The sequence below is a fragment of the Podarcis bocagei genome, assembly GCF_964188305.1.
Source record: "Podarcis bocagei genome assembly, chromosome: 4".
NCBI classification, from domain to species: domain Eukaryota; kingdom Metazoa; phylum Chordata; class Lepidosauria; order Squamata; family Lacertidae; genus Podarcis; species Podarcis bocagei.
Window position 1 is genome coordinate 56,695,538 of NC_138128.1, and position 12,872 is coordinate 56,708,409.

Below are 12,872 nucleotides of genomic sequence, written 5' to 3' on the forward strand. Positions count from 1 at the left end.
CAACTAAAAGCATCACTAGGAAAGCATGGTAATGAACTACACACTTTGTAGGGAGAGAGAATGCAGCTGAATGTTGTTTCATTGCTACAGGATAAGAACATAGGAATCTGACTTAAGTCAAAAGCAGCCAGAGCCTGAGTGCATCTAGATCAGTATTGCATGTACAGAGTGGCAGAAGCTCTCCAGAGTTTCAGATACAGATCTCTGCCGGTTGTACCTGGCAGGGATTGACCAGGGACCTTTTGCATGCCCACCATGCAGCTACACTGATCAACAGTGCTTCTCTGCAGTATGAGAATGAGATGTCAATATGTCCTAATTAGTAATGTTGATTGCAAAGCAATTGACCTTTCAATAAAACACAGGGCTAGAAGGCTGCCTGCTCCAGAAATGTCTCAATTTGGTTTCCAGCCCTGGAGAAAGGTTACAAAATTTAAAAATGATGATATTCTTTAAAGTGCAAGAATTCTACTCCAGAGTTCTCATCAACTTTGGACTTGAGAGAGAAACAAAAGGTGTGTGTAGGTGTGTAGGTGCCCTGCATTGCATATGTAAGAACTGGTAGAAAAGGGGTAGTTCTATACTCTGGCAGAAAAGGGGTAGTAAAGGGGTAGTTCTATACTCTGAAACCTGTTCTCGATTTTCCTTAAAAATGTTCTTCCCCTGCAAAAGAGCTCTGTGCTTTTCTTTCCATTTCTCCAAAGTTCTGCAGCCTCCCTGAATATCCTGCACCCCACTCATGAGAATTACATGAAAATTTTCTCTCCACTTTGATAAGAATTTATTTACTCATTAATTCATGAAGAATGGCTATCAAAATTGCATAATATATTTTTGGCACAGCATTAAGAAGGACAGAGCAAATAGATGGTGAGCATATGGGCATGTAGTGGCAAGGAAGTAAGTTAAGTGAGGGGCTGTGTGATCCAAAAGGCGCAATGCAAGTATGACAGATCCAATGAGTAACAGCACCTGGATATTTTTTTTAAAACCCTTTGATAAGCTATGACATTCGCTAAGAGCAAAGCACACAGCCTCTAGCTCTAAACAATTTGTGTAGGGTTTCTTTCCTCTCCCTCTCTCTGAGCTAGTTGCTCAAGTGTTGCCAAAAGCCCATGCCAGGTGTAAAGTCCACAGTCAGGCTTTTCTCTTGCTTTGAAAGAAAGTTTCTTCCTTCTCAGTTTATCCAAATACCTAGAGGCAAGCACCAGTGTGGATTCCTGCCTGCCTCTGCCCCTGTCTCAGCACGTCCCAGCCCTCAAGTGCTCAGGTAAGTATGTCAGGCTTATCCTTGCTCCTGTATAGAGTTAGTCAACAACTGCAAATCTCGCTGCCAGAAAGCAAGTTGTGACTTGGGTAGACTATATACATTTGACTCTTGCTGGAAATTAATTAAGCAGCACTTGAATGTTTGTATTAAGGATGGAGTTTTCTTTACTGCTGTGGCAGAATAAGGTTCAACTAAACCTTGTAAGGACACCAACTTGAATATCCCCTGTGATAAAAAGGCTCTCCCTACACCCTCATCAACTACACAAAGGATATAACACTATTGTCAAAGGAGTTGTGGAATATTGTACAAAGATCAACATGAGCTTGAACAGTCATTTGGAAAGGCCTGAAGGCTACCCTTAATTAATTCCTGAAAACAAATGAAATGTTTTATTATGTTTTATTTTTAGTAATATCTCACTACTGCTTTGGAGAAAGAGTTCTGCTAATACCTGCAGATAGGTACATGACAATTACTCTCACACCCTTTATTGTGTTTTGTGTTTGGACTCCAGCAGTACAACCCACCCAACAATAATCTTACATAAGCCCACTGCAAATACCCATTTATTACACAGACATAATATATGGCTGCTGTTCCCTATGTTCATAAATTCCATTGTGCCTCAGAACAGCCATACATAGACTCAACTGAGCTATAATGCACAAGTTCACGGTGCTTCTTCCAGACTGACATAGGCTCACCATTGCAGACTTGTAACTTGCCCTTCCTCTGACTGCTGTAATAATTACACACAAACCCTCTTGCTTGGTTGTAACACCATAACATTTTTAATTATGGCTATCAGCAACCATACTTTATGTCAAAGGCCAAGTAAGTGACTCATTTTCACTCTCTGTTCAATCCTTTCACAAACTTACACTCAGTGGGACATGCGGGACAGAATCTACATGTGCAAAGTGTACAGCATGTTCCCAACACCCAAACCATAGTTTGGCCACGACACCTAGTATGAGTCACACACCTAGTATGAGTGTCTTATCCAAATTAATACAGTGGTACCTCAGGTTACATACGCTTCAGGTTACAGACTCCAGTAACCCAGAAATAGTGCTTCAGGTTAAGAACTTTGCTTCAGGATGAGAACAGAAATCGGGCTCCAGCGGCACGGCAGCAGCAGGAGGCCCCATTAGCTAAAGTGGTCCTTTGGGTTAAGAACAGTTTCAGGTTAAGTACGGATCTCTGGAACTAATTAAGTACTTAACCTGAGGTACCACTGTACATGGCTGTAGACCAGACTTGCTTAATGTGTAGTCATTAGACTACAACTCCCATCATTCTTTACCACTTGCCATGCTGCCTGTAATTGTAGCCCAAAACATCTACAGGGCATTAGACTGATGGAGCCTGTTTTCTACTCTTCACACACGATCAGTTTCCTACACATATGTCACTACCATTTATGAAATCAGTTACTCCCAATGCATGCATGCAATGTTGCATGTAACAAACTTATGCACAGCAAGAAGCATGCAGGGGATTCAGTAAAATAACTACTTCTCTTCACTGCACATGATGGCATTCACAGTATCAAACTCAGAAGTGATATCATACAGAAAATTCATGTTGAGTGAAATGGTCCATAACTCTTTTGTAAGGTACTAGTTTATAATAAGCGTGACAAATGTCTCCTGATATAAGGTCTGAACAACAAGCTTAGTTTATATGGTTCAATTCTTGTGGGGAAAGGATTACTTCCACAGGCTAAGACTCATGTTTTTATTGCCATAATCATAAAATACAGACACATATTACTCAGCGCCTGCTCACCCTTTTAGGTTCCCAACTACATTACACCCACTATGGCCCTGTTTTAAGGATATGCATTAAGGCAATAATCTTATACCTGGAATATGATCATTTAAAAAATTGACCAATATTGAAATTCCTGAAATTCTAATTAAAAGAAAGGGGTTGGGAGAGGCTTACATGAATGCAGAGTAGGCAAGTCATTACTGGCCAAGTTGCCAATTTATATGGGGGATGAAGATGTACTCAGAGAAAAACAGAAGTGGCAAACTGTACTATAGATGCTTTAAAAACATGTCATCTTCTCTCCTTCAATAGAGACTATACAAGCCGAAATGTAAACACTGGCATGTCGTAGCTACTAAGCAAGAGCCCCATCTTGAAAACGGGACAACGCCAAGGACATTTGCTGAACAACAGATACATAAAACATGTAATGAACTGGCAAAAGTAAATAGGGAACAGTTGTTTGTCCTTTTTCACAGCACCAGAACTGTAGCTATCTGACATATTAAGATCAAGAGAGACTTTAAACAGACCAGGTTTTGTTTTTTTACACAACATTATGCTGTTGAACTGAAAAGAACATGATGGGCAACAGAGTTACTGAGTTTAGACAGAGCCAGTCATTTTCAGTAGAGCTCAGCGTCTATTGCTAAAATAGCCAAGGCAGAAACCCTTAATGCATGTGGTAGCCTTCAGTAACTTACAACTCAAGGGTGAAAAATACTTATTTAATTGCTGATTTCATCAAAGCCGTATATGTACCACTGAAGCCAAGATGCTGAGCTAGAAGGATCTTACATTTCTACCCTCTAAAAAATAGAATAAAATGTTCTCTGCCTTTCCCCGTAATCTGCAGCCCCCACACTGTACGACTGCCTTTCTGATTAGTACCCAAATTCTATTCCATTTTCTCTGCTATCAACAATGTTCCTATCTAGGGTTTGCAGCAGTTGCCGCTCTACAGGATCATACCAAGCGCATGACATGAGCAAGGTAAGAGTGCGCTATCAGGATGCCAGGGAAGGAATGGGCTTATTTCCAGTTTGGATCACTTCACCCTTCTATAGCTTTTCTGGCTCCTCAGTGTGGAAACCAGACACATACACAAGCACACAGCATTCTGTTGCAAATAATCAAAGTCATAATTTCAGTACAAGAAACACGAAAAGTAGAGAACATTACCAATCATCAAAATGTCCACCTAAGGCAGTGTCTGTTTTACTTCCGAGTCTCCAGACAAGTTCTACTGTGCAGCCAGAAGCTAACTGGACTACTAAGAAAATTCTGCTTACAGCCGAATGTTCTTCTCACATTTGCAGCAAAATATCAGATGGTGATGTACTTCCTACGTTCACAAATCTGAGCTAACAGCTGAGAATATTTAGCATACGCACTTCAAATGAAACCCTTCACATTCTGCTAGCTATTAGTGCATGCATGGCGAAAGATTCAGGCTTTCAAAAGTTATTACAGGCGAGTTAATAATGGCTATTCCCAATTTAGCATTGTGTCACCATTTGGCAACAGGCTTGCTGAGAAAACTCCAAAATTTGTGATGTAATAAGAGGTTACACTACAACGTGTCACACAGACACATTAGTATAATGTACTGCCATATTTTAACACTATTCGTTACCATTAATATCAAACAGGTCTGCTCTGAAATCAGCTGAACCCATGGAAGAGAGAGAGAAAAGAAGGGAGCCCACAGGTTAGCTTAGCTGAAAGCACAAGGAACGAATAATGTCTGAGAGGCTTTCTTCCCTACACTAATCTATGCCTGTGTATCACATGAAGCTCAACTATTAATACTGCTTTTCCTCCTCTTCATCCCTGGAACATAAAAAGAGCAAGTACAAGAAGAGATGAAAGAGTAATAAAGGGGAAAGGGTTTAGATTTCTGGGTTAATGCTCTGAACTTTTATCACACATCCACACACCGTAACTGGATTATTCATGAACATATTTTTTTTGAAGATTTAATTAACTTTCCTGAGTACTTCTACTTCTCTTTCCTACACCCAATTCATCTTCTCTATGTTTTTCATGTTTGGCATCACCTTCACCAGGGCTGGAGCAGTAAGAGACATGCTTCATAATTTGCCTCTGCCTTCTCTCCCCCTCCTCCCTGGTCAAATTACCACTGGGTAAATTACTCTCTAGCTCTATAAAAGATTGGTCATCTGCATTATCCTAGCCAAGTATTAAGGAAGATTTTGCTACACATAATGTGCAAATCTATGGTAAGATGTGTGGTAAAATGATCATTAATATGAGCTTCACATCAAACTAGAGTCCTGACTCAAAATCTGTTAATCTCTCATCGGTGAAGAAAATAGTAAAAATAATAGTAATAGTAGTAATAATAGTAAACATAAATCCCAACAGATTAGTTTATGTAGAAGGGCAAACAACTAAAACAAGCAAAGAGAAATTCATTTTATACTGCCCAATTTAAATCTGGTTTCTATTCCACAATTTACTCAATTGTTTCAAATTTAATTGAGGGCCATTGTGTTTTAGCAAAATGGGTTCACCACAGGGCAACCGATTGTGGTCAGTTGTGTATTAAATATGAAGGGACATTTGTTCTGCAGAGTTCTACACACTTTTTCCTGGATCTGTCATCTAACCACCATCTAAGTATGTGATTGCTCTGTTTGGTTAACGAATGTAGCACCAAATCAGTTCCATTCTGAGCTGTGTTTAGCAATGGGAAGTATGAGGAATACAGTGTTGGGGTAACAGAAGGAAACTTTTTAAAATATTATTCACCTATATTATTTATCTTGGGAAGGAAGAGACCACACACTAGGGAATTCAAGGGAAATAGCTATTGCAGGTTTCTAAATTATATTCTGCATTACCACATAATTCAACTCTATGCTACAGCAATCACCTAACTAAAGGGGCAAGAATCTTCACAGTGTACCTTTCTGGCTCTTACAGATGAATGGAATATGAATAGTGACCAAAGAACCACCTCTGCGGAAGAAACTGAAACCCAAACAGTCAAGTGGAAGAGTCCCCTGTGGAGTCTAACACTTCAGCACTGGGCACCTGAATCTAGCTACCATTTTTATTTTCCACAAGGCTTCTAATACAGCATCACTATGGTGTATTGTGAGAAAACAAAATGGTGGCTAGACCCAGCCAACCAGAACTGCAAGAGCACTGAACTAGGGTGGTGGGGAAGGGGCATTTAAAGGAAGGCCCAGGCAGCTTCCCAAAGATGCTAGGTACTGATGCCAGCCCTAAATAGGACAGTCCTAAATGTGTTGAGCTCAGAAAAATCCTCTTACTTCTGCAGGTTAGAAACCAAAGGATAAAGAAACCCGGGGTTCCTTTCCCATCATTACCAGTGCTGTTTCCTCTTACTCTGCGCTAAATTTCAAATTCTGGATCATTTCCCAAACCCAGTGAAACAAAGCTTACCATGGTTGCAGCTGAGACCAACAAGTACTGAAAACAGCACCAAATGTTTCAAAATGTAACCAAATTCTAACATGCCATTGCCAAATAAATATAAAGAGAATTAACAGACAAACACTACATTTTCCAAAATGGGTTTGTAAATACTATAGATTTCCTTTAAGAAAGGGAGGTACATGCTTTCAGAAAAAGTGCATTTCTAGACCCTCAGAAGAAGAAACGAGACCCCATGATGGCAACTGAGCACATTCAGAAACCCCTAATCACGATGGAAAATCTTGGCCTTACTGTTTACTTTTATGATTCTCTCTATGAAAGTAGCAGACATAGCAATAAATGACATAACTCTCATTACCATTCCATTCATTCATGCAAGTCACCAATATTTTCTGCCAGGAAAAATAAACTGCAGAATATTCTTGAATGTAAGGCATTGAAAAGCTTAAAGAGGAAGAAGAGGCTAGGGGCTTCTGATAAATATTTGCCTAACTTTCAGAAAACAAAGGAAAATTTCCCAAAAAAGTAAAACTGCACACACTGTGGGGATTTCAAGACAGTGTCCTTTTCAGAAAGTTTCATTCCTGGTATTTTAAAAGAAGTTTTTTCCTTCTAGACGCCCCTACTTCTTTTCTGCAACACAATTCTTTGAAGTACTGTCCAGGAAAGGAGAAAATACTCTTAGGAGAGAAGTGTATATATTCCCTTGGTTTCCTCCTTTGCTAGATATTGTGGACACACCCACTCCCTGGTGAGGGAACATAATTCAGCTGCACCCTTTCAGCAGCTGGTCTGTACAGGATGGAGTCATGTGGAACGCAATTTACTACCATTCCTGGCAGCCGTTGGAGCTGCACCTTCAATAAACATTGTTTAAACAAGTGTTCAAACAAAAAAAAAATGGTTTAGTCTCCAGGTTAGCTCACCTCAGCTGAATAAGGAGATTTTGCTGTGGGGAGGGGGAAGAGAGATATATATAGTTCTCCAACATCCTAAGTTTCTTTGGGTCTTAAAGAATCAGGCCACAAACCACAAATTAAACCTATCAAAGTGATTAAGATTAACCCTGAATTATGTCAAGGACCTTTTTAAATTTTTAAATTTAAAAAACCCATCATTCCATTTGTTAATTTACTGTACTTAAAAGCACTTATAAACAATTTAGTATTTTAAAATCTCTAAGCAGGAACAATAATGATCATTAAAACAAAAACACAACAGTAACAGAAAAGAATATAAAAACAGGAATTCAAACTAACAGAAAAACAGGGCCTGATCTGAAGCAACTAATGGTCACTGCTTCATGGTATGGCCTATTCTGCTTCATGTATGCTCCATTCTAAGTCCATTTTAAGTTTTACGTTTAGTTATTTTCACCTTTTTTAAAAAAAGATAATTAGGAGGAAAATAAATCTAAGTCATCACTTAAAGAAAGAAAGAAAAAACATTTAGCCACTGAGAGTTTACTCACCAACAACATCAAGGTGGTATGTGTGGTTGATGGATCCATGAATATTCTCCACAATACAGGTATAATTTCCTTTGTCCGATGGGACCACGCTCTCCATTATAAGACTCCAATGCTGATTTCGGACCTAAGAGAATTTCAAAAGTGTTTTAATTGGCTGACACCAACCCTCATCATGGGCTCACAAAGATGATGCATTTTAACCCTTCAAATAGTTCATTGTTTTTCTACTCTAACTGACCACAATGGCTGTGGTACCCCTGAAAAGTAGTCAGATGCTCAGAAACCCATAGCGGAATAACCCACATCACTATGTCAGCAAGGCAGACATAACACTGTGGTGGAAGTGTCACAAAACTCCAAATACAGCAGGAACAAAAATCCAAATGATACAAAATTAGCCATTCTGCATGGAAGTCAAATTCATTCTAAGTGCCGACATCTGTGATTTTCTGAACTGAAAGAACAGAACAGAAATTGAGGTATTTGTTTAGTTACTTTTTATTGATCTATGTCACACTTTCTTTCAAGCACCTCAAGGAGGCATACATGATTTTCCCCATCTGCATTTTACCTTCACAACCCTGTGGGGTGGATCACCCTGTGAGCCCAGGTCACCCAGTGGGTTTTGTGGCAAAGTGAGGGCGCTGATTCCAGCCAATACTCTAACCACTACACCACAATGGCTCACAAGAGTTATGAAAAGTCACAGGAGATGGAGAGCAGTGATGAGCACAGAGGACATACTTCCAGATGACTAAATGCTCTACCTATGGCTCCCGTTGTTTATTGAGATTTTAAAAGGTACAGCTGCAATCCAAAGCCCTACATAGATCATGGAGTTCTGAATAAACATGGCCTAGTCCATATTCTTTAGTGCTGAGAAATGCTACACATTGAAATTCACACAGATCCTTTCCCATTTCAAGGACAACAACGTAGTCTGTTCTCTGGCAAATCCCTGATAGCACATCAGAGATTTTATATAGAGATGTGGAAGAGAGGCTAGGAACTTTTTTCATTCTTTTAATTGACTACAATATGTGAACACTACCTCTGGGGACAGAGTTCCTAAAACAACAACAGATGTTTAACGTCCGTAGAGCTTTGTGTCATAGGTGCTGGTGGTTGCCCTTTTAAGCTTGGGACCTAGTTATGGGAAGGAGTGCTGACCTCTGCATAAACCTGACCAATCCTTAAGAACAGCCTCTGAGGCTCTGCTCATGAGCCTTCCATCAAGAAATATGAAAGGGGAAGGAATCATAAACAGGGCCTTTTGGGTGGTAGCTCCATGTTCATGAACTTTCTTCTTAAGAAGGCATGTGTGACCAGTATACTGTCAGCCTTAAAGGCACTGAACACTTTTCTATTCCAAGCAGCTTTTATTTTATTTTTTATTTTTTATTAATGTTGCAATACATATATGAAATCTTTACATAACAATACATATACATTAACTTGTAAATTCACATTTTCACATTTCATTACGTACCAAAAATTATTGATTTCTTATTTCCTGCCATGTGTCTTCCCTCCACTCGTGTGTGACTTCCTTGTTATTATTTTCTAACTTTATTATTGAGGTTGTATTTTTGTATCTTAATAATTAAACATTCATTCTTATATATCCAAGCAGCTTTTAATTAGCATTTTAGTGCTTCATATTTAACTGCTGCTGCTTTTTTAACCTTCCCATTTTTTTAGCTGCCTGATTTTATACCCTGCTGATCCTGTTTCAGTTGTTGCTGGTATAATAAAAAAAGAAAATATTTTAGTGTTTCATAGATTGTAGTTCTATGGACTGCAATTACATCATAATAAATTCTGTTCTTATTATGTTGTGAGGAGGAATGTAAAGGGTGAAGATCAGATAGATTATATGCTCCTTTATACAAAAAGAACTACTCAACAGCTTTGTACAGAGAAAACCAGCATGTCAGGCAAAGGGGTGGCCCCAACACTGGGTTATCTATGTACAGGATTTTAGCATTTTGCTTTGGTTTCGACAGAGGAATACTTCATTGTGTGTGTTTCAGCCTGCAGGTACACATGATGTCACCTAGAAACAGGTGTTCCTCCACATCTGCTGTTTGTGAAAAGTGATGGGCTTTTATTCAGCGGTGACTCTTAGGGGAAAATGCTTCTGCTTGCACAAGTCAGGGCACAGAATTTTTGCCCATTCCCCGCCCCCCCCCCCCCATGCGGGAATGCCTAAAACCATTTCCAACTCTGATCAGCAGGATCCTCACCCTCCAGACCTCTGAAGCAGCTGAGGGAGGGGAGGCTTTTCATGGATAGGAGAGATTGGTAAAAATAAATAAATAAATGGGTGTCCTGGCTTGAAAGAACAGAAACACCTTATACTAAGGCAAAGTCACCACTGTCATGGTTCTCTTTCAAGTACACAAAGTCCGTAGTACGTAGGTCAGGACAAAAACGTTCAGGAGAGAACCGTGCACTGAACTTCAGTTGCAGCTTTCCATTTCCACTGCAGTAACTTTCATCACCAAAGGGATATCCCCACTTTTGAAAAGAGCAGCTTCTCAGCTCAGCAAAGATCCTGCCGCACACAAGTAATGCACTTTTGTGCCCTTATTTGGTTACTGGCCATAGTTAACATAAAATCTCTTTTATTTCCTAAGAGTCTCATTAGGCAGCAAGGCACCGGTACTGCTATGTTATGAATGCAGGCTTTGAACTTTAAAGCATCAGAAAAAAGATTTTCTGTGCCTGCATTTTTCCCCCCTTTTCAACTCTTGCTTTTTCACATTTATGAGCCCAATGCTGACCTCCTGGTCAGGAATGTGATATAAGATAAGCATCAATTCCAGAATGAAAATTTGGGTGTGCTTTGTACATTCAGCTAGCTATTACACACCAGGAAACAGTCTGTGAGGAGCCAAAGTTTCGGTCTTAACAATCACTGCTGCTCCTGCAATGTCCCATTCCCCCGTCCGCACTGTGACTCAGGCAGGAGTAGCTCAACATAGGTAGAGAATTATAAAGAGCAGCTATATAAAAGAGGGCTAACTATAGGGTGCAACTGAAAGGATAAAAGATGTTTACTGATGTATACTGGGAACCTAAAATGCATACATCTTTGCCCCTGCAGGAACTTGAAACCAAAGCAGTTCCCACATCCTACACAGCAACTGTTTGGAGCAGTTCTCCCAATTAAACTTAGTGGGTTGTGAATATGGATGGCACAGGTGCATGCAGCAGTCAGCACTGAATGAAGCAGGTTTTTTTAATGAATTTGACAAGCACTCAGTCACCTGAAGGAGCGTCTCCACCCCCATCGTTCGGCCCGGACACTGAGATCCAGCGCTGAGGGCCTTCAGGCAGTTCCCTCATTACGAGAAGTGAGGTTATAGGGAACCAGACAGAGGGCCTTCGCGGTAGTGGCACCCACCCTGTGGAACACCCTCCCTTCAGATGTGATGGAAATAAGCAGCTATCCTATCTTTAAAATACATCTGAAGGCAGCCCTGTTCAGGGAAGCTTTTAATATTTAATGCTGTATTGTTTTTAACACTTGATTGGGAGCCGTCCAGAGTGGCTGGGGAAACTCAGCCAGATGGGCGGGGTACAAATAACTTATTATTATTATTATTATTATTATTATTATTATTATTATTATTATCCACATATTGTGCTATTGCTCGACTCACTTTCAGCCCCTTTGTGTGGTGCATGAAGGCTGAGTTGCAAGCTGGACACCTTCTGAAACAATCATTACTGTTTCAGTGAACGTTTTGCACATTGCAAAGACCCTTTCAACCCAAAGCCCACAACACATCAATCCGATTAAGTGAATTAGCTAACACAGATAATTCATTCAGTTCTCTAGCACACAGAAAACATAATTTGTTCGTTCCCTTACATTATAGTTCAGTGCCATTCATTAAATCCGGACAGCGTCTGCTAAAATCCTACCAGGACCATCTTATCACTTCTTTCCAAAACTCTGTACAATTTCCACAGCACTCCACCTATCAAGCTCCAATGTCCTTACCTCTATATTTAAGTCTTCTCAATCCCTAGCTATAGGCTGATCTTAAACTCATACAATTTAAAGTAATGTAGAATATCTACTTCTTTCCACGGAAGATTCCTTAATGACCTCTTCATTCTAAGCTCCGCTGCAGTACTCTTCAACTTGCAAATAGTGTGTGTGCTGCCTTATGGGAATTAACAGGCATGCCCCATGTCTTTATCAGAGATATTTTCCTTCTTGCACTGATTTATTATATAGCTATGAACTGCTTTACCATATTTCACACTTTTGCAAGCACTCTGTTTCTCTCTGTGTGTAAATAGCTTTTACAATATCTGCAGCTAAAGATTAAAAAAAAAATGATTCTGTAATTGTAACCAATAGAAGCAATTACTATAGTACTGTTAATCTACAATGTACTTAAAGGCTTTATCTCACATGTCCTTACAATCACTCTAATGTAGAACCCCTATTATTTCCCTCATTTACTAATGAAGAATTGAAGATGAAGGTTCTTTCGTATTTCTGAAAGTGGTAAAAAAAATTTGTGTAAACTGTGGGATATGCATGAGCTGATCCACATCTGGATCCCATGCATCTCTCACACATGATGAAGGTATGATGTTCCGCTTTGCATTTCAAAGCAAAAATATGACTTGTGGTGTAATCCTATGTTTATTAACCCAGAAGGAAGTCCCACTGAGCTCTGTGGCATATACTCCCAAGTATGCAAGCCTAGGAGTGCAGCCTTACTTGTGCTTCCCCTTTCTCTAGTCTCTCATGAAAGAGTCCTGGATGAGTCCAGATTATCTCAGTTTAATAAACTAATATATGAACGAGACCTTTGGTGACATGCACAGCTCCTTTGCTTCTTCCTTCAGATGAGCAGGCAAACCAACCAGGAAATTTCAAATTAATAGAGCCAGTGT

General features: G+C 39.7%; 1 protein-coding gene across 3 annotated transcripts in view; it reads right to left on the reverse strand.

Annotated features, from left to right (window-relative positions):
- FGFR2 (fibroblast growth factor receptor 2) overlaps nucleotides 1-12,872 on the reverse strand; it is a 117,044-nt gene that overhangs the window by 50,500 nt on the left and 53,672 nt on the right. For all 3 annotated transcript variants that reach the window (XM_081192880.1, XM_081192879.1, XM_081192878.1), the window contains one exon: nucleotides 7,950-8,073. In XM_081192880.1, coding sequence (XP_081049006.1) covers nucleotides 7,950-8,073 — 124 coding nt within the window. The remainder of the gene's footprint in view (nucleotides 1-7,949; nucleotides 8,074-12,872) is intronic.